Genomic DNA, 19,538 nt, shown 5'->3' with positions numbered 1-19,538 from the left:
AGGAGCAGTTAGAGGAACAGTTAGAGGAGCAGTTAGAGGAGTTAGAGGAGCAGTTAGAGGAACAGTTAGAGGAGCAGTTAGAGGAGCAGTTAGAGGAGCAGTTAGAGGAACAGTTAGAGGAGCAGTTAGAGGAGCAGTTAGAGGAGCAGTTAGAAGAGTTAGAGGAGCAGTTAGAGGAGCAGTTAGAGGAGCAGTTAGAGGAACAGTTAGAGGAGCAGTTAGAGGAGCAGTTAGAGGAACAGTTAGAGGAGCAGTTAGAGGAGCAGTTAGAGGAGCAGTTAGAGGAACAGTTAGAGGAGCAGTTAGAGGAGCAGTTAGAGGAGTTAGAGGAGCAGTTAGAGGAACAGTTAGAGGAGCAGTTAGAGGAACAGTTAGAGGAGCAGTTAGAGGAGTTAGAGGAGCAGTTAGAGGAGCAGTTAGAGGAGCAGTTAGAGGAACAGTTAGAGGAACAGTTAGAGGAGCAGTTAGAGGAGCAGTTAGAGGAGCAGTTAGAGGAGCAGTTAGAGGAGCAGTTAGAGGAACAGTTAGAGGAACAGTTAGAGGAGCAGTTAGAGGAGCAGTTAGAGGAACAGTTAGAGGAACAGTTAGAGGAACAGTTAGAGGAACAGTTAGAGGAACAGTTAGAGGAGCAGTTAGAGGAACAGTTAGAGGAGCAGTTAGAGGAGCAGTTAGAGGAGCAGTTAGAGGAACAGTTAGAGGAACAGTTAGAGGAGCAGTTAGAGGAGCAGTTAGAGGAACAGTTAGAGGAGCAGTTAGAGGAACAGTTAGAGGAGCAGTTAGAGGAGCAGTTAGAGGAGCAGTTAGAGGAGCAGTTAGAGGAGCAGTTAGAGGAGCAGTTAGAGGAGCAGTTAGAGGAACAGTTAGAGGAACAGTTAGAGGAACAGTTAGAGGAACAGTTAGAGGAGTTAGAGGAACAGTTAGAGGAGCAGTTAGAGGAACAGTTAGAGGAGCAGTTAGAGGAGCAGTTAGAGGAACAGTTAGAGGAGTTAGAGGAGCAGTTAGAGGAACAGTTAGAGGAGCAGTTAGAGGAACAGTTAGAGGAGCAGTTAGAGGAGCAGTTAGAGGAGCAGTTAGAGGAGCAGTTAGAGGAGCAGTTAGAGGAGCAGTTAGAGGAGCAGTTAGAGGAACAGTTAGAGGAACAGTTAGAGGAACAGTTAGAGGAACAGTTAGAGGAGCAGTTAGAGGAGCAGTTAGAGGAGCAGTTAGAGGAACAGTTAGAGGAGTTAGAGGAGCAGTTAGAGGAGCAGTTAGAGGAGCAGTTAGAGGAGCAGTTAGAGGAACAGTTAGAGGAGCAGTTAGAGGAGCAGTTAGAGGAGCAGTTAGAGGAGCAGTTAGAGGAGCAGTTAGAGGAGCAGTTAGAGGAGCAGTTAGAGGAACAGTTAGAGGAACAGTTAGAGGAACAGTTAGAGGAACAGTTAGAGGAACAGTTAGAGGAGCAGTTAGAGGAGCAGTTAGAGGAACAGTTAGAGGAACAGTTAGAGGAGCAGTTAGATGAGCAGTTAGAGGAACAGTTAGAGGAGCAGTTAGAGGAGCAGTTAGAGGAGGAGTTAGAGGAACAGTTAGAGGAGCAGTTAGAGGAGCAGTTAGAGGAGCAGTTAGAGGAGCAGTTAGAGGAACAGTTAGAGGAGTTAGAGGAGCAGTTAGAGGAGCAGTTAGAGGAGCAGTTAGAGGAACAGTTAGAGGAGCAGTTAGAGGAACAGTTAGAGGAGCAGTTAGAGGAGCAGTTAGAGGAGCAGTTAGAGGAGCAGTTAGAGGAGCAGTTAGAGGAACAGTTAGAGGAGCAGTTAGAGGAGCAGTTAGAGGAGCAGTTAGAGGAGCAGTTAGAGGAACAGTTAGAGGAACAGTTAGAGGAGCAGTTAGAGGAGCAGTTAGAGGAACAGTTAGAGGAGCAGTTAGAGGAGCAGTTAGAGGAACAGTTAGAGGAACAGTTAGAGGAACAGTTGTTCTCCAGCGGTCTAGCGGTGGCGGCGGTGTGAGGCCCACCCTGGCGTAATGGAGGCCGCTGGTCGTCAGCACCTGGTCCGCGGCGTCTGTGGACTGGGCCCGGCTCCTCTCGTCCTTCAGCTCCAGCGGTCCGTTCAGCCGGGTCACCTTCTCCAGAAGCTCCAGCACGGCGCTGCGGCTCCCCTCGCTCCGGGAGCCCACGAAGTGGGACAGAAGCTTCCGGACCGCCTTGTCGTCACACCTGTTTCGAGGACACGGGACATGATTTCGTTTTTTTTAATCAATAATCAAACGATCTTTTTTGTTTTAAAAAATATATTTTTTTAATCTTTTTTAATTATTATTAAAAAACGACGGTTCTAACGTCCGTTCGAAAAAACCTGATGAAGTTTGAAGCCCAAAAACAGGCTTCGGGGAAACAGCCCTACCTGTCTCCGCAGCAGGACAGCCTGGTCAGGATCCTCTTCACCTCGTCCACCTGTCTCTGCTGCTCTCCGGTCCACTTGTCCTCCTCCTCGTCAGACGCAGCCTGGCCCTCCACGGAGCGGAACAGCTGCTCCTCCACTGAGCCCCACAACAACAACACCATCATCACCACCTCCTCCTCCTCTTCATCACAACACCATCATCATCACCTCCTCCATCTTTCTTATAATTAGGGATGCGTCGATCCGACTTTTTTAGTCCCGATACCGAGTACCGATCCGATACCCATTGTTCAATTAATAAACTGTATGCCTCACTGTGTGGAAGAGACTGGGATCATTCTTTTGTGCAAGAGGCAACATCAGGCTTGACTTAAAACATTACTTTCCTAACTTAGTGAAACAAAATGTAACAAATTAACACATAGATATAAATGTACTGAATTGTTATTTATTATAAAATTTTTATAACATTTTCGTTTTTTTAAATGTTAATTGTCACCGATACACAATCTAGCTATTTTAGTCATATCGGGGCCGATAATCCGATATCAATATCGGATCGGTGCATCCCTACTTATAATCCTCATCATCATCACCTCCTCTTCACCACAACACCATCATCATCATCATCATCATCATAACCTCCTCCTCTTCATCATCTTTCTTATAATCCTCGTCATGTTTCCTTATCCTCTTCATAATATTCATCATCATCATCATTACTTTTATTCCTATCACCACTAAACTCTATTGATTGTAAAATAACGTATTATTTATTAACAGTAATAATTATATATTAACTTGATCGATGGAGAAGTGATTTTGTTGGAAGAAGATTTAACACTGTTTGGAAAGACCTGTTACAATGAGGGGCAGAACCTTCCTATTCCTTTTAGGACAAGAGACTGCTTTGTTTATTATTTTATCTTATCACCTTATTTACCTTAATCTCCTGCACATTGTATATTGCTGTTGCACTTTACTGTTACATGTTGCACTCTGGTTGGATGCCAAACTCCTTTTAGTTGTACTGTACTTGTGCTGTATGATGACGATAGGGAGGTGTAGTCTGACGTCACTTTGGACCGCCCGCACGGTCCACCCGTTTAGGGATTTATCATTGGGAAAATGGATTATCTGCTATTGTAACAATTCTGCCTCATGAACATTGAAAAGCTTTCCATTTTTGCACAAAATGAGTTCCCTTCTACCACTAACATTATTAAGCATTTTTGGTTGAAATAAAATTTGACGTAATTATTTTACGATTAATTGCGAATATTTTCATGTGGAGCTATAGATTGTGGATGAATACGCACAGAAAGGCACACCATGCAAATGTTCATGCTTTATTTGTTTTAAACGAGACGATTTAGAAATGGGCAATGGGGGAATACATTGCAATTTCAAGCGAGGTGGACCGGCCGGAAACACCAATGACGTAACCACTACACCTCCCTATAGACCAGGAAGTAACCACTACACCTCCCTATAGACCAGGAAGTAACCACTACACCTCCCTATAGACCAGGAAGTAACCACTACACCTCCCTATAGACCAGGAAGTAACCACTACACCTCCCTATAGACCAGGAAGTAACCACTACACCTCCCTATAGACCAGGAAGTAACCACTACACCTCCCTATAGACCAGGAAGTAACCACTACACCTCCCTATAGACCAGGAAGTAACCACTACACCTCCCTATAGACCAGGAAGTAACCACTACACCTCCCTATAGATTTGAATATAATACAATACAATCATCATCACTAAACTCATCTTCCTTCTTATCCTCATAATCATCATTCTCATCATAACACAGCATTCATATAGTGGACAAAGTGTTTTTTTTTTTTTTTTACCTTTGTCTGGGACAGTCTCTGCTCTGCCTGTGGGGGAACGGCGGTCATGTTGAGTGTCCAGACAGCAGCTCTGGCCTCTTCCTCCTCCTCCTCCTCTTCCTCCTCCTCCTCCTCCGCTCAGCTGCTGCTCCGCCCTGGCGCTGCTCGGTAGCTGTAGTTTAAACACCTCCGACCTGAAAAGAGTCACGGTTCCGTTAAGCAGTTGTAAACATTTAGATTATTGTCCTGGTACCAAAATAAACCTTTACATTTCTGTACTCTTGACCTTTCTCATGTTGTAACAAGTTCAAGTTCCTTTAATAGTTGTCACAGCAAAATACAGAATACTTTTCCATGAAATGCTTTTTTCTGTATGAGCTTCTGAGAGTGTGCTAGATAAAATAGATAAAAAGTATAAAATAGAAAAAGTCAAGAGCACGTAAACAAAAAGTGTTCAGTCAATCAATATACATATACAATATACAATACAGAGTAAAAAAATAGTAACAGTAACATGTACACTCTGGTTGGATGTTGTAACATATGTCACTCTGGTTGGATGTTGTAACATGTTACATGTGCACTCTGGTTGGATGTTGTAACATGTTACATGTGCACTCTGGTTGGATGTTGTAACATGTGCACTCTGGTTGGATGTTGTAACATGTTACATGTGCACTCTGGTTGGATGTTGTAACATGTTACATGTGCACTCTGGTTGGATGTTGTAACATGTGCACTCTGGTTGGATGTCGTAACATGTGCACTCTGGTTGGATGTTGTAACATGTGCACTCTGGTTGGATGTTGTAACATGTGCACTCTGGTTGGATGTTGTAACATGTTACATGTGCACTCTGGTTGGATGTTGTAACATGTGCACTCTGGTTGGATGTTGTAACATGTGCACTCTGGTTGGATGTTGTAACATGTTACATGTGCACTCTGGTTGGATGTTGTAACATGTTACATGTGCACTCTGGTTGGATGTTGTAACATGTGCACTCTGGTTGGATGTTGTAACATGTTACATGTGCACTCTGGTTGGATGTTGTAACATGTGCACTCTGGTTGGATGTTGTAACATGTGCACTCTGGTTGGATGTTGTAACATGTGCACTCTGGTTGGATGTTGTAACATGTTACATGTGCACTCTGGTTGGATGTTGTAACATGTGCACTCTGGTTGGATGTTGTAACATGTGCACTCTGGTTGGATGTTGTAACATGTGCACTCTGGTTGGATGTTGTAACATGTTACATGTGCACTCTGGTTGGATGTTGTAACATGTTACATGTGCACTCTGGTTGGATGTTGTAACATGTGCACTCTGGTTGGATGTCGTAACATGTGCACTCTGGTTGGATGTTGTAACATGTGCACTCTGGTTGGATGTTGTAACATGTGCACTCTGGTTGGATGTTGTAACATGTTACATGTGCACTCTAGTTGGATGTTGTAACATGTGCACTCTGGTTGGATGTTGTAACATGTTACATGTGCACTCTGGTTGGATGTTGTAACATGTGCACTCTGGTTGGATGTTGTAACATGTTACATGTGCACTCTGGTTGGATGTTGTAACATGTGCACTCTGGTTGGATGTTGTAACATGTTACATGTGCACTCTGGTTGGATGTTGTAACATGTTACATGTGCACTCTGGTTGGATGTTGTAACATGTTACATGTGCACTCTGGTTGGATGTTGTAACATGTGCACTCTGGTTGGATGTTGTAACATGTGCACTCTGGTTGGATGTTGTAACATGTGCACTCTGGTTGGATGTTGTAACATGTGCACTCTGGTTGGATGTTGTAACATGTGCACTCTGGTTGGATGTTGTAACATGTGCACTCTGGTTGGATGTTGTAACATGTGCACTCTGGTTGGATGTTGTAACATGTGCACTCTGGTTGGATGCCAAACTACATGTGAATCTAATCTAAACCTGCACGTTCACACAGTGCGGAGCAGCTGCAGTGATACTATCGGCCACAGGGGGCTGGTGTCACTGGGAACCCCCCCCCCCCAACTCAGAGAAGAACTTCTCAATCCGAGCCAATTCCCCAACAACATCAAAGTGAACATATCGTCTAACATGAGGTAGTGGATATTAGGTCCTGTCTACAAGCGCCATGATAATTGTATAGAAGGCTGTGATATAGTTCTGCAGATATGGGCGGAGGAGTAATTGAAGCCAGACGTTGCATCTTTAAGCCATTTTCACATAAGTGGGTCAGCGGCGGCGCGGCAGCGGGAGCAGACGCCACGCGAGTCGCTGTAGGTTGTTACGATGTGAGGGATATCAAAATGGCCGTGTGTTAAAGTTGCGGTATAATATGCGACTTCAGAGAAAACAGCGAGAGTGAGTTCACCTGCCCAGCAGAAGTGGAATAAATGGTGCTAAAACAGCTTTTATCCACAGCGCTTTACAACTTGTTCCTCACATTTTACACATTCACACGCCGATGGCGGAGGCGACCATGCAAGGTGCCAACCTGCTCCTCGGGAGCACTTAGGGGTTAAGTGTCTCGCTCAAGGACACTTCGACACGATGCCTGGGAGGAGCGGGAATCGAACCCGGGAACCTCTGGATTACTGCTCTGCCTCCTGAGCCACTGTCGCCCCCTAACAAGTCCATGCAGCACAACAAAGGTTTCCCACAGACTCCCAGAGACGCCAGCAGCTTTAAGCTAAAAGTAAATAATCAATCAAAGAAATGTGATCGGCAGGTAAATGTGATCGGCAGGTGGCAGATTTTAGGGTTCCCACAGACATTGCAAAATGAAATTCAAGGACTTTCAAGTACTTTTCCAAGCAACATTCTTCATTTTAAAAGGGCATTTAAAAAGGATACAATTCACTTTTAAATGCTGTTTTTTATACTTTAGATAAAAAATATATATTTTCTTGATTCAGAACTATTTTATCATGGATGAACAAAACTTTCAATGCGAATGGTTGATTTGAATTTCAAGGACTTTTAAGCACCTTGTTAAAAAAAACCTTGGCTGTTTTCAAGGAATTCCAGGCCTTGACACTTCAAGGACCATGTGCGAACCCTGAGATCTGCACATTGTGTACTTTTTGACGAAAAACACGTTAGTTTTCCGATGCGAGCCTGGGATCACTGGCGGGTCCAAAACATCTGATTGATCGATGCAGGGAGCGGTTGCTTTTGGCCATTCAAATGTTTTTCGCCTGCAGAGTCTGTGGAAAACATTTGTGGCGGGTGAGGCTGGAAGAGAGATGCAGAGCTCAGCTCTAGTTCTGCTGGGCAGGTAAACTCACTCTTAAAGAGATGCAGAGCTCTAGTTCTGCTGGGCAGGTAAACTCACTCTTAAAGTGATGCAGAGCTCAGCTCTAGTTCTACTGGGCAGGTAAACTCACTCTTAAAGTGATGCAGAGCTCAGCTCTAGTTCTGCTGGGCAGGTAAACTCACTCTTAAAGTGATGCAGAGCTCAGCTCTGGTTCTGCTGGGCAGGTAAACTCACTCTTAAAGTGATGCAGAGCTCTAGTTCTGCTGGGCAGGTAAACTCACTCTTAAAGTGATGCAGAGCTCAGCTCTAGTTCTGCTGGGCAGGTAAACTCACTCTTAAAGTGATGCAGAGCTCAGCTCTAGTTCTGCTGGGCAGGTAAACTCACTCTTAAAGTGATGCAGAGCTCAGCTCTAGTTCTGCTGGGCAGGTAAACTCACTCTTAAAGTGATGCAGAGCTCAGCTCTAGTTCTGCTGGCCAGGTAAACTCACTCTTAAAGTGATGCAGAGCTCAGCTCTAGTTCTGCTGGCCAGGTAAACTCACTCTTAAAGTGATGCAGAGCTCTAGTTCTGCTAGGCAGGTAAACTCACTCTTAAAGTGATGCAGAGCTCAGCTCTAGTTCTGCTGGGCAGGTAAACTCACTCTTAAAGTGATGCAGAGCTCAGCTCTAGTTCTGCTGGGCAGGTAAACTCACTCTTAAAGTGATGCAGAGCTCAGCTCTAGTTCTGCTGGGCTGGTAAACTTTTTTTCCATTTTTCCGAAGTTGCCTATTACAGCTTTAACCCTTTCACTACCACACTACAGAATGTTAACCCTTTCACTACCACACTACAGAAGTAGTGGTAGTGAAAGGGTTAAATGCAGTGGGTCTGTTTCGATGCATGAACCCCTAAAAACAGTAGCCATTTCACCATCGAACAGACAGAATGGTGCTTTTTGACACCATAGGACTAATAATAATTGGATAAGATAACATATTGTTTTATTGATCCCCTTGTGGGGAAATGTGGCCGTCATAGCAGCACGGGGGAGGGGAGGTACAAGTATGGGCAGGGTAATAGTAGAAAGACATAAATATAGGCAATCAGAATAGATATGAATAGAGAAATATGAGAAAAATAAACAGTGTAAACAATAAAATGAACTCTGAATATAAAGATATGAGAAAAATAAATTGTGTAAACAAAGGTGCAGATGACGGTCTGTTTGCCCTATCGGTTATTCGGTTATATTATAATTATTAGGCAATAATGAGAGCTTTGTGCTTCAAATGTTCCTTATTTAACAAGAAAAGCATCTGCACCAAACATGACGTATTTGTATTATCTTTTTGTGACCTGCCCCCCAGAATCATCTTGTGACCCCCTGGAGGGGGGGGGGGGGGGGGGGGGCGACCCCCAGGTGGAGCAGCGCTGCACTAACGACCAGGCGAGTGTCAACAGAGAACAGGGTCTTTTCTGCCATTTCTTTAAGGGGAACTTTAGTGTAAAATCTACGCGCGAAGAAACACAAAGTCGTGTTTTTTTTACGTCCACCGCGCTTTTCAGCGTTTGTTTACGAAACACGCTCTAGGAAACGAATGAAAAGTAAAAGAAAGAATCGAGTTTGGGCCGTTTGGGCAGATCAATCATTTTGTAATCGTTTGAATTCTCTCGTTTTCTCTCTCTCCCTCCCTCCTGCCCGTCTGGTCCTTTGTGTTGTCGGGAGGGGAAATCCGATAGGGGGCCTCAGTAACTCACGGAGTAAGTGTTTCCAGATGACCGGTGTCTTGCCAGGAAAGAAAAGAAAGAAAAAAAAGAACAAAAAAAAAAACTCCAGAAAAAAAAAAAAAAAAGGGTTTTTAGCCGCCTGGCTCTCGCGGAGAGAGACCCCGGTGGAGGAGCCGCTCACGCTCACATCCTGCCCGCCGCCAGGCCGCTCCGCCGTGGGACAACATCGCCCCTGTGAAGGCTCCTTTGTGCGGAGCCTCCGGGTACGAAGCGGGCAGCAGCGCTCGGCGAAGGTCAATAATTGTAACCAGGGTTTCAGGCAATCAATCAGAGAGAGAGAGAGAGAGGGAGAGAGAGGGAGAGGGAGAGGGAGAGGGAGAGAGAGAGAGAGAGAGAGAGAGAGAGAGAGAGAGAGAGAGAGAGAGAGAGGGAGGAGACGTGTTTAAGTTACTGGGGGGCCACTTTGGGAGCAGGAGGAGGAGGAGGAGGAGGAGGAGGAGGAGGAGGAGGAGGAGGAGGAGGAGGAGGTACATTGAGGGCCCACAGCTGGAAGGAGAGGAAGATGCCAAGGGGGGGGGGGTGCGTGAGCACGCACGCACACACACACACACACACACACACACACACACACACACACACACACACACACACACACACACCTCTCTGGTTGCCCTGGAGACACTCAGAAAGACTCAGGAATGAACTGGCCGAGGGCTTCTTTTTTTCAAACGCAGGCCTCTGTACAACTAATTGCACTTTAATTGACAAGAGTTGTCGGTGGGGAGCAGTGGTCTGGGGCCTGGTTGGGGCCTGGTTAGGGCCTGGTTAGGGGAGCAGTGGTCTGGGGCCTGGTTAGGTCCTGGTTAGGGCCTGGTTGGGGCCTGGTTAGGGCCTGGTTAGGGGAGCAGTGGTCTGGGGCCAAGTTAGGGCCTGGTTAGGGCCTGGTTAGGGGAGCAGCGGTCCGGGGCCTGGTTAGGGCCTGGTTAGGGCCTGGTTAAGGCCTGGTTAGGGCCTGGGTGGGGCCTGGTTAAGGCCTGGTTAGGGCCTGGTTAGGGCCTGGTTAGGTCCTGGTTAGGTCCTGGTTAAGGCCTGGTTAGGGCCTGGTTAGGGCCTGGTTAGGGGAGCAGTGGTCTGGGGCCTGGTTAGGTCCTGGTTAGGGCCAGGTTGGGGCCTGGTAGGGCCTGGTTAGGGCCTGGTTAGGGGAGCAGTGGTCTGGGGCCTGGTTAGGTCCTGGTTAGGTCCTGGTTAAGGCCTGGTTAGGGCCTGGTTAGGGCCTGGTTAGGGGAGCAGCGGTCCGGGGCCTGGTTAAGGCCTGGTTAGGGCCTGGTTGGGGCCTGGTTAGGGCCTGGTTAGGGCCTGGTTAGGTCCTGGTTAGGTCCTGGTTAAGGCCTGGTTAGGGCCTGGTTAGGGCCTGGTTAGGGCCTGGTTAGGGGAGCAGCGGTCCGGGGCCTGGTTAGGTCCTGGTTAAGGCCTGGTTAGGGCCTGGTTAGGGCCTGGTTAGGGCCTGGTTAGGGCCTGGTTAGGGCCTGGTTGGGGCCTGGTTAAGGCCTGGTTAGGGCCTGGTTGGGGCCTGGTTAGGGCCTGGTTAAGGCCTGGTTAAGGCCTGGTTGGGGCCTGGTTAAGGCCTGGTTGGGGCCTGGTTGGGGCCTGGTTAAGGCCTGGTTAGGGCCTGGTTAGGGCCTGGTTAGGGCCTGGTTAAGGCCTGGTTGGGGCCTGATTAAGGCCTGGTTAGGGCCTGGTTAAGGCCTGGTTGGGGCCTGGTTAGGGCCTGGTTAAGGCCTGGTTAGGGCCTGGTTAAGGCCTGGTTAGGGCCTGGTTAGGGCCTGGTTAGGGGAGCAGCGGTCCGGGGCCTGGTTAAGGCCTGGTTAGGGCCTGGTTAGGGCCTGGTTAGGGGAGCAGCGGTCCGGGGCCTGGTTAAGGCCTGGTTAGGGCCTGGTTAGGGCCTGGTTAGGGGAGCAGTGGTCCGGGGCCTGGTTAAGGCCTGGTTAAGGCCTGGTTAGGGCCTGGTTAGGGCCTGGTTAGGGCCTGGTTAGGGCCTGGTTAGGGGAGCAGCGGTCCGGGGCCTGGTTAAGGCCTGGTTAGGGCCTGGTTAGGGCCTGGTTAGGGGAGCAGTGGTCTGGGGCCTGGTTAGGTCCTGGTTAGGGCCTGGTTGGGGCCTGGTTAGGGCCTGGTTAGGGGAGCAGTGGTCTGGGGCCTGGTTAGGGCCTGGTTAGGGCCTGGTTAGGGGAGCAGTGGTCTGGGGCCTGGTTAGGGCCTGGTTAGGGCCTGGTTAGGGCCTGGTTAGGGGAGCAGCGGTCCGGGGCCTGGTTAGGGCCTGGTTAGGGCCTGGTTAAGGCCTGGTTAGAGCCTGGTTAGGGCCTGGTTAGGGCCTGGGTGGGGCCTGGTTAAGGCCTGGTTAGGGCCTGGTTAGGGCCTGGTTAGGTCCTGGTTAGGTCCTGGTTAAGGCCTGGTTAGGGCCTGGTTAGGGCCTGGTTAGGGGAGCAGTGGTCTGGGGCCTGGTTAGGTCCTGGTTAGGGCCTGGTTGGGGCCTGGTTAGGGCCTGGTTAGGGCCTGGTTAGGGGAGCAGTGGTCTGGGGCCTGGTTAGGTCCTGGTTAAGGCCTGGTTGGGGCCTGGTTAGGGCCTGGTTGGGGCCTGGTTGGGGCCTGGTTAGGGCCTGGTTAAGGCCTGGTTGGGGCCTGGTTGGGGCCTGGTTGGGGCCTGGTTGGGGCCTGGTTGGGGCCTGGTTGGGGCCTGGTTGGGGCCTGGTTGGGGCCTGGTTAAGGCCTGGTTAGGGCCTGGTTAAGGCCTGGTTGGGGCCTGGTTGGGGCCTGGTTGGGGCCTGGTTGGGGCCTGGTTGGGGCCTGGTTGGGGCCTGGTTGGGGCCTGGTTGGGGCCTGGTTGGGGCCCTGGTTGGGGCCCTGGTTGGGGGCCTGGTTGGGGGCCTGGTTGGGGGCCTGGTTGGGGGCCTGGTTGGGGGCCTGGTTGGGGGCCTGGTTGGGGGCCTGGTTGGGGGCCTGGTTGGGGCCTGGTTGGGGCCTGGTTAGGGGCCTGGTTAGGGGCCTGGTTAGGGGCCTGGTTAGGGGCCTGGTTGGGGCCTGGTTGGGGCCTGGTTGGGGCCTGGTTAGGGGCCTGGTTGGGGCCTGGTTGGGGCCTGGTTGGGGCCTGGTTAGGGCCTGGTTAGGGCCTGGTTAGGGCTCTGTGTGTTTGAGGTGGTGGAAGGAAGCGGTCTTTGTCCACCGGGAGACAAGAAGACATTGTGTAAAAAAAACACAACATCCTCCTCTGAGGTCGGAGTGAAAGAGTCGCCGGTTGTCGCACAAAAGAAACCAGTCGAGGAGGATTACGATGATGAGGTTGGTCACGTGAAGAAGCACGATGCAGCTCGAGGAGGCTCCCTCGCCAGAGGGTTTCAATTAAACGCATACAAAGAAAAGAGAAATGTAGTAATGTGTTGTTTTGAACTTGACAAATGGCAGCGCAAGCTCTCCGGAGCGGCTTAAGAGTCCGGACTCTCTGGGTCGCAGCTCCGCCCCGTGGGGCACCCCTCTCTGGGTCGCAGCTCCGCCCCGTGGGGCACCCCTCTCTGGGTCGCAGCTCTGCCTCGTGGGGCACCCCTCTCTGGGTCACAGCTCTGCCTCGTGGGGCACCCCTCTCTGGGTCGCAGCTCTGCCTCGTGGGGCACCCCTCTCTGGGTCGCAGCTCTGCCCCGTGGGGCACCCCTCTCTGGGTCGCAGCTCTGCCTCGTGGGGCACCCCTCTCTGGGTCGCAGCTCTGCCTCGTGGGACTCCCCTCTCTGGGTCGCAGCTCTGCCCCGTGGGGCACCCCTCTCTGGGTCGCAGCTCTGCCTCGTGGGGCACCCCTCTCTGGGTCGCAGCTCTGCCTCGTGGGGCACCCCTCTCTGGGTCGCAGCTCTGCCCCGTGGGGCACCCCTCTCTGGGTCGCAGCTCTGCCCCGTGGGGCACCCCTCTCTGGGTCGCAGCTCTGCCCCGTGGGGCACCCCTCTCTGGGTCGCAGCTCTGCCTCGTGGGGACAGAGTATGATTGGAGCAGACGGGGATCAAAGTCCTCGCCAGTCGACCGCGGAAAAGCAGCGTGAATGTTTTTTTTGGAGTGCCAAGAAAACGGAATATTTATTCCCCTTATTTATATATATTTCTTTACGAGCGAGAGAAAGTACAACACCCCCAGAGGCATCGAGATGTTCCGTAACATCTTCTGAAAGCGGGATGTTTTTTTTTTTTTAACGAAACAAAATAAACCTGTGTGTTGTTTGCACCGAAGTGTCAAAGCTAATGAGAGTTTAAAGTGGAAACTCCTCTCAGTTAATTCAGTATGAGATCTGCGTCCGTTACACTGTATGTTCTGTAATGACAACCATGAATAGAAACCAGCGTCAACTCGGCCACATGGTCTGTGTTAGGCTGCCGCACCAATGAAAAGCTTTTTTTACTCTTTTTACTAGAAGCCTGTAAGATTATACTTTGAGTCGTGTGACTTTGAATATTTTGTCCCTTTGAATATTGTTGTGTATAGGTACAGTCAGAACACTACAGTACTAAAGGGGTAGTTCACCATTTCGGAACCCAAGCCCTATTATTTCCTACTTGCAAAAAAGCAATGCCGATTTATTTTGCACATAATCTCACACAACTCTAAACAGTTTTGCATAATAATAATAAAAATTCATTTTATTTGTATAGCGCTTCTCAATGACCCGAAGTCGCTGACAGTAGTTGGGAACAAAGTAAAAACAAAGATACAAAAACAAAAACAAAAGGAACATGAGACCATGGGGGGAACAGGGAAGACAGCATGAGATAGCACAAAAAGACAGAGCGACACGAGACAGACATCAATCCGGTTGGAGGGGGGGGGGGGGGGGGGGTTATGGGTGGGGGGGGGGTGGAAGGCAAGGGAGAACAGGTGGGTTTTGAGGCGAGCTTTGAAGGTGGAGAGTGTAGGGGAGTCTCTGATGGACTGAGGGAGGGAGTTCCAGAGTCGGGGTGCAGTGCGAGAGAAGGCCCGATCACCAACGTTTTTGAGTTTGGATGTCGGGACAGTGAGGGAGGCAGTGGAGGAGGACCGGAGGGAACGGGTGGGGCGGTAGGGGAGAAGGAGATCAGTCAGGTAGAGGGGGGCCAGGCTGTGGAGGGCTTTGAAGGTGAGGAGTAGTGAAGTTTATGCGGTGTTTGATTGGGAGCCAGTGGAGAGAGTGGAGGACAGGAGTGATGTGTGCACGGGCATGCATTCATTTAGTTGTGAAAGTTTCGTTTTTGAAAGTAATTGAGAGTTTGAAGATTGAATCCTTGTTAATTACAGCTCGTAAACACCTTGTAAAAATGGTAAATGGCTGCATTTATATAGCGCTTTTATCCAAAGCGCTTTACAATTTGTTCCTCACGTTTGACCCGTTCACTCACACATTCACACACCGACGGCGGAGGCAACCATGCAAGGTGGTGCCAACCTGTTCATCGGGAGCAGTTAGGGGTTAAGTGTCTTGCTCAAGGACACCTCGACACGCTGCCCGGGGGAGGAGCGGGAATCTTACCGGGAACCTCCGGATTACCAGATGACTGCTCTACCTCCCGAGCCACTGTCCCCCTTGTCTTATAGGGACTGCTACCTTATCATTTCATTGAGCTGTAATTAACACAACACCTTGTCTTATAGGGACTGCTACCTTATCATTTCATTGAGCTGTAATTAACACAACACCTTGTCTTATAGGGACTGCTACCTTATCATTTCATTGAGCTGTAATTAACACAACACAACACAAGGATTGACAATCAATCGGTAAAGACCTTTTTCAGCACAATCCATGCTGTTCTACATACTGGACACCCTGCAGCTCTGCACAGTCAGCCAGACAGAGACTAATGCAAAGTCAATGGGGTCAAAATCCTGTCCGTACAAGCCGACTAAACTAGCGTAATGTGTGGAGGAGGCCTCTGTTAGACGCAGTCAGCCACCAGACGACACAGCTCTATTTATACTGCAAACGTACATTTGATGTTCTTGATCATTGTTTTTTTAATTTTTTTATCCTTTTTCCTCCGATTTTCTCCCATCCCAATGTTAGTCGTTATGCCAATTCCAATCCCCTTCCTGTCGCTGCGCACTTACCCCCACAGTCGGTCTGGGAGAGTGGAGGCTATCACGTGCTTCCTCCGACACACGTCTAGCCATCAACTGCTTCTTTTCACCTGGCAGCCGCGGACTCTCATTGAGAGGGTGTAACGTGTGGAAGGATCACACCATCCACTCAGGTCCCATCCGCGATTAGCAGGCGCCCCGACCGAACTGTAGGAGTCGCTGTTTACAACGACCCGGACCCACCCCGCCAGCTTCTCCCACCCTCTAATACTGCCAATTGTATTAGTGTGAACGGCCAGCCAAGCTGGTGACAACGCCGGGAGCTGGATTCGAACAGGCGAATCCAGCGTCTCCGGCGTTGGTGACGAACGCAATCTCCGCTACGCCACCTGACCGCCTGTTCTTGATCATTGTAATCTGGAGAATAAAAGCTGAATAAGGAAGGAAGCCCATATAAGGAGCTTCCCCCGCCAGGCCTAGTCTAATCATCCAGCGTCTCACCAGGCTAGCCGGGCAGCACTAGATAATCAATTAAACACTTCCTGGACTGTCAGCGTAGCGTGTCTCCCTATCTGATAGATTATATTGGCTCCTGTAATGAATGAACCTCTTGTCTCAGACGTTATACTCGCTGAGACCTACCAGACGGGTCCAGACTGCCCCCCCCCCAGACAACATGCATTAAAGGGGCAATCAGTGATCCAAATCCAAACCCAAACGAATGGCTCTCCCGGCTACCGACGATAAAAACACAGGGATGGAGACTCGTGTTTTCATTCTCTAGTTGATTTATTGATTCATTGTGTTCGTTTTCTATTTGTATTTGCAGTATTGTGTGGCTGTGAGTTGGTCATGTTTGTAAACACTGGAGAGAACAGACTTGTCTTATCTGCAAGTCAAACCCTTTAAGGAACAGAGGAAACTGGTGTTACTCTTCTTGTCTCTCTCTGGAGAATTTTGTTTTAGTTTTAGTTTTTTTTATTTTAAACTCTAACCCTAACTAACCTTACTGTCATGCACTACTGTCCTAATATACTAACCTACACTGTAGCACTCAACACTTTGATGAACATTGTTACTCAGCTGAGTTGTACCCTTCCTGCTGTCTTGTTGTACAAAACGTGTAAGTCGCTTTGGATAAAAGCGTCAGCTAAATGACAAAATGTAAATGTAAATGTAAGAAGACAGTGAGCACATGTCCCATAATGTTGGTGTGTTCCTTTAGGAATATATGAATATACTCCACAATTATGTAGTCAAACAGAATCCAGACCAGGGTATAAGTGAGTAGTTACTATGTATTATTGCACAATGAATACGGTGTTATCTTTCCTGCATGGTTCTTATATTACCTGGTCATGAAATAACACGACGTTCTAAAGCTATTCCTGGCTCACATCACGCAGGTGTTGTATTAATTACCAGGGTATATCTGCAGGTTTCAACAAGTTACATTTAATACTTTTTAAAGACCTTTTTAATACCACTTAGAGAGTGAAATTGAATACCAAGTTCACGGCCATACTAGCATGCAAACCACATAGCGACACTGAACTGGTGACCAATTAAAGATTTTGTTCCATACAAGCTCTCGCCAGACGCACCAAGCTCCCGGTAGCCCCGCAAAGAACAACGACTTGAATACAAAAACATTTCATATATTTATTTAATGTTATTTCATCTCCTGCCCCCCCCCCCCCCCCCCCCCCCCCCCCCCCACTGTGCAAATTAAGTTTAACAATTGTTAATACCTTTTAAGGCCTTAAATTGGAGAATTAAATTGGAGAATTGTGAATTTAATACTTTTTTAATACCCTGCAGATACCCTGTATAATGATGTCCCTATTGTAACCAATCTTTCGCCATTGACTAAAAACACGCTTCTTCAATCAATATCTGAAATGAGAAAAAACTAACCTTCTTACCGTCTTCTACTATCATGCACTCTTCCACTAAATAATCCTCCTTGTCATCCCTACTACCTACTATACTAACATGTCTCTACTACTCTGCACTCAACGCTGCAGCACCCAAGTTTCAACACTGTTGGATGAACATTGTTACTCCGCTGAAAGAGTTGTTCCCTTCCTGCTGACTTGTCCTACAGAACCTGTAAGTCGCTTTGGATAAAAGCGTCATTAAATGACTAAATGTAAATGTAAATGCACATGCACATGCATGGAGCAGGATTCTAGCTACAGTGTGATAGGTAGTATGATAGTATGGTAGTATGATAGTATGTAGTAGATAGTATGGTAGTATGATAGTATGGTAGTATGATAGTATGGTAGTAGGTAGTATGTCAGTGCCTTTCTGATCTGAGGAGCCTGCACTCTTCTACCCTGTTAGCAAATTCTGAACCAGTGCTTTGGGGTTGAAGGGGGGGGGGGGGGGGGGGGGTCCAGATGTTTATGGTTAAGAGTTAGAAGGACACCCGCAATACTTCCTGTGTTTATCACAGTGCGGGGGGCCGATGTTACCCCCCCCCCCCTCCCCCAAAGAGCCGTTTCCTCCTCTTGAGGTGTCATCAGTCAGCGAGAGTCTGCCGCTCACCGACGCAGGAGGCCCGAGCTTGAACTTGGGGAGGTCAGCGCCGACAGGGGGGGCCTTGCTGCACGTGAGGGGGGGGTATGTTTACAGGGCAGGCGGCGATTAATCAGGTCTTGGAAGGTCAAAGGTCACGCTCGTACATGGGAGCGCTGGATGGTGGGGGGTTACAAACAGAAGAGCCCGAGCCAATCTGAAGGATCTACGTTTTCATGTAAAACTTGGGTTTGCGGGGGAGGGGGGGGGGGGGGGGAGTATTTAGTATATAGGCTTTGGACTCCATCCAAACAAAACAACGCCTATAACTCTCTCCGGCGAGGGGGTTGAAGAGCAAGGTGCAGAGAGACCGCCGCGGTGGAACGTATTAAAAGAGCGCGGAAAAATAAAGGGGGCAGGACGCGGGCGACCAGGCGGTGTGGCGAGGGGTCAGAAGAACGTCTCCTGGCTGTGTGGCGAGAGGTCAGAGGTCAGAGGAACTTCTCCTGGCTGTGTGGCGAGAGGTCAGAGGTCAGAAGAGTCCAGAGCCCCCGGGCCAGAGGAAGGGAGCGTGCAGGGCGATGGTCCAACGCTGAAAACCGGCCTACGTGGTATTTGTAGGTATATGTGGTATTTCTTCTGGGAAGGCCGGTGCAGAACAACAATGGGACGGGAGGACGTCCCACCGAGAGTTGCCTTCTCCAATTTATTCAGAGACGGTGGAACGCAGCGGCAGCACCTGCTCCTCACAACGCTCCACGTGTCTCATGACGAGGCAGATAAACACTAGGAGGCAGATAACACTAGGAGGCAGATAAACACTAGGAGGCAGATAAAACACTAGGAGGCAGATAAACACTAGGAGGCAGATAAACACTAGGAGGCAGATAAACACTAGGAGGCAGATAAACACTAGGAGGTAGATAAACACTAGATAAACACTAGGAGGCAGATAAACACTAGGAGGCAGATAAACACTAGGAGGCAGATAAACACTAGGAGGCAGATAAAACACTAGGAGGCAGATAAACGCTAGGAGGCAGATAAACACTAGGAGGCAGATAAACACTAGGAGGCAGATAAACACTAGATAAACACTAGGAGGGAGATAAACACTAGGAGGCAGATAAACACTAGGAGGCAGATAAACACTAGGAGGCAGATAAACACTAGGAGGCAGATAAACGCTAGGAGGCAGATAAACACTAGTTGGCAGATAAACACTAGGAGGCAGATAAACACTAGGAGGCAGATAAACACTAGGAGGCAGATAAACACTAGGAGGCAGATAAACACTAGGAGGCAGATAAACACTAGGAGGCAGATAAACACTAGATAAACACTAGGAGGGAGATAACACTAGGAGCAGATAAACACTAGGAGGCAGATAAACACTAGGAGGCAGATAAACACTAGGAGGCAGATAAACGCTAGGAGGCAGATAAACACTAGGAGGCAGATAAACACTAGGAGGCAGATAAACACTAGGAGGGAGATAAACACTAGGAGGCAGATAAACACTAGGAGGCAGATAAACACTAGGAGGCAGATAAACACTAGGAGGCAGATAAACGCTAGGAGGCAGATAAACACTAGGAGGCAGATAAACACTAGGAGGCAGATAAACACTAGGAGGCAGATAAACACTAGGAGGCAGATAAACACTAGGAGGCAGATAAACACTAGGAGGCAGATAAACACTAGGAGGTAGATAAACACTAGATAAACACTAGGAGGTAGATAAACACT

At 48.8% G+C, this 19,538-nt stretch overlaps 1 protein-coding gene across 2 annotated transcripts in view; it reads right to left on the bottom strand.

Moving 5' to 3' along the window:
• The window catches only part of efcc1 (EF-hand and coiled-coil domain containing 1), a 60,414-nt gene that overhangs the window by 12,062 nt on the left and 28,814 nt on the right, over nucleotides 1-19,538 (bottom strand). For both annotated transcript variants that reach the window (XM_084316998.1, XM_084316999.1), the window contains exons 3-5: nucleotides 4,240-4,412; nucleotides 2,373-2,508; nucleotides 1,984-2,185 (exon numbers count right to left, since the gene is read on the bottom strand). In XM_084316998.1, coding sequence (XP_084173124.1) covers nucleotides 1,984-2,185; nucleotides 2,373-2,508; nucleotides 4,240-4,412 — 511 coding nt within the window. The remainder of the gene's footprint in view (nucleotides 1-1,983; nucleotides 2,186-2,372; nucleotides 2,509-4,239; nucleotides 4,413-19,538) is intronic.

The sequence above is a fragment of the Notolepis coatsorum genome (genome assembly GCF_963971535.1).
Source record: "Notolepis coatsorum genome assembly, chromosome: 6".
Lineage (NCBI taxonomy): Eukaryota > Metazoa > Chordata > Actinopteri > Aulopiformes > Paralepididae > Notolepis > Notolepis coatsorum.
Note: the sequence above shows the minus strand (reverse complement) of the source record. Positions and strands in the feature narration are given on the sequence as shown.